Raw genomic sequence first — 2,172 nt, 5'->3', positions numbered from 1 at the left:
ATACACACACACACACACACACACAAACACACACACACACACACACACACACACGAGTAGGACTACCCAAAATGTAAAATGTTTGACAACAATACATAATTATTATTATCTTAAACAGAAATGCAGAAATGACGACAACGACAATAACAAATCCAACAACACTATCAATAAGAACTCTTGAATTTGAACAAACGCTCAAAGTACATTACATTCCGATACAAAATAACAATATTATTATCTCATGAAATCTTCTTGTACTCTGTCCTTGCAGGCTACATCGGGTATACAACCCTTGTGCTACGAGGCGGGAGCGGAGGTTCGGACGTCCAATCACGATCCAGACTTTATACCACGTGCCTGTTGTCCCGGGTCAGAGTTCAAAGTGCTGATCAACCAATGGTTCGCTGCCACTGTCGTAAAATGCGTGAAGAAGGAAAAGGAGAAAAGTTGATACCGGCTGTGTGTGTTGTGAGCGTGATTCTGTCTGAGGGAGATATTTGCCTGTCGTGAGTGTGGGAGAGAGCACGACCCGGCCTTGGGGGCAGGCGGTGCCTCAGTCCGGGGAAAAAATAATGTCTTCACACCATATCATTGTTATCTTTTCCGGACTCTCTGAGAGGTGATCCAAGAGAGAATCTGGTGCTGAAACAGCGGGTTTGACAGGAGGCTGTCTAGAGCACGATCCGCGCCTCACATAACTGAAGGTTCTCATACACAATGGAAAGCTTCATTAGGTCGTGTTCACATACAGTGTATAAAGGGTTCCATGGCAAAACACACTTTATCCATTTACTTCAAAACTGAGAAAATGGAGACAAAAAAATCAACCTACAGTATCTAAAAACAAAAACATGAACGAAACATTGATTTATTATTACAAATATCGAGGGAAGCAGTGTATTTTGAGAAATGAAGATAATTCTCAGGACAAATAAATTATTATCGCATAACATTATTGAGTGTTTAGGGTTTTTTTTTCTCCAGAAGTTCCCTGGCTTCGTGTAGGCCTTTTGTGCGTTTTGTAATGAAACCTTCTATATTCACTGCATTGAGTAAGTCATTTCAGTTACTAGACCTCCTTCTGAGCTTTTGTACGACCCCTTTCTGTCCTGAACAAACGAACAAACAATTGGATATCAAGCCCACTAGGCCAGGTATTTGCACCACTGACGTTCACTAGCCGTCATGGAGTTATCTTTCTTCATTTTCCCTCTTCTCGTTTTTGTTTCTCAACAAAAAGGCCGCTCCCTGGGGACGTTTCCCCTGATTTCAGCTTTCGACATACAAAGAATGACGTTGAGGATTCTACTGTAGAGGTAGCCTAACCGAGCGGCCATGACTTTGTAGCTTTTAGAGTGGACACAAACTAGGACTCTTAGTGGAGAACATATTATATCTTTCCAAGATATATCGAGTATTTCCTGAAGGCTGCGCTTGTGAAAAGTGGACAATGTCATGGTCTTGGCTGTGTTGTGAAAAACCTTATCGTTTGGATGATTCTTTTAATATATTCTGTGGTGTGACACCGCCACACAGACACAATGACAAGCTCATGAAAGAGAAGGAATTTGGAGCAGCGTCAACACTATGGAGAACCAATGCTCGTAGAGCTTTTTTTTTCCTTCTATTTTGTCCTGGTGCCCAAAGGATTCACTGACCACAAGTTGGCTTTCGAGCTCGCTGTGTGTACTGTGTGCGGTACTTAAACTCAATTTGATTCTTCAATGAAGAGCTTGCTTGATTAAGTGACTCATAGTTAAGGAATTTACTTTCAATGGACACTAAATTCACTCTTGAAAGTGAGAGTTTTGGTGATCCCGATGATTATAATTCCATCTGTGTGCCTTTGAAGTCCAGATGAAAATCCAACATCTTCGTCCAGAATAAGAAGACGGGATGCACGTTTGAATGGAAGAAAGAGGAATTTTTTTCTTTAAAAGTGCTAAAGAGACAAAAAAGAAAAGTCGGGGAAGTGGGGGTGGGGATGGGGAGGAGTTTGTATGAAAGGGAAGAAGGGGTTGGGCGAGAGAGACAAAAAGAAAAGATGAGAGTAAAGAGACTGAGGCAGAGAGAGAGAGAGAGAGAGAGAGAGAGAGAGAGAGAGAGAGAGAGAGAGAGAGAGAGAGAGAGAGAGAGAGAGAGAGAGAGAGAGAATACTTAATATTGTCGAAA

The 2,172-nt window shown here is 41.8% G+C and overlaps 1 protein-coding gene across 2 annotated transcripts in view; it reads left to right on the top strand.

Moving 5' to 3' along the window:
- The window catches only part of LOC101848327, a 78,376-nt gene extending 76,291 nt beyond the window's left edge, over positions 1 to 2,085 (top strand). For both annotated transcript variants that reach the window (XM_005089315.3, XM_035968770.1), the window contains exon 4: positions 272 to 2,085. In XM_005089315.3, coding sequence (XP_005089372.1) covers positions 272 to 451 — 180 coding nt within the window. In that variant the 3' untranslated portion in view covers positions 452 to 2,085. The remainder of the gene's footprint in view (positions 1 to 271) is intronic.
- The last annotated feature ends 87 nt before the right edge of the window (positions 2,086 to 2,172 follow it).

This window comes from Aplysia californica, unplaced genomic scaffold, assembly GCF_000002075.1.
Source record: "Aplysia californica isolate F4 #8 unplaced genomic scaffold, AplCal3.0 scaffold00005, whole genome shotgun sequence".
Classification (NCBI taxonomy): domain Eukaryota; kingdom Metazoa; phylum Mollusca; class Gastropoda; order Aplysiida; family Aplysiidae; genus Aplysia; species Aplysia californica.
Note: the sequence above shows the minus strand (reverse complement) of the source record. Positions and strands in the feature narration are given on the sequence as shown.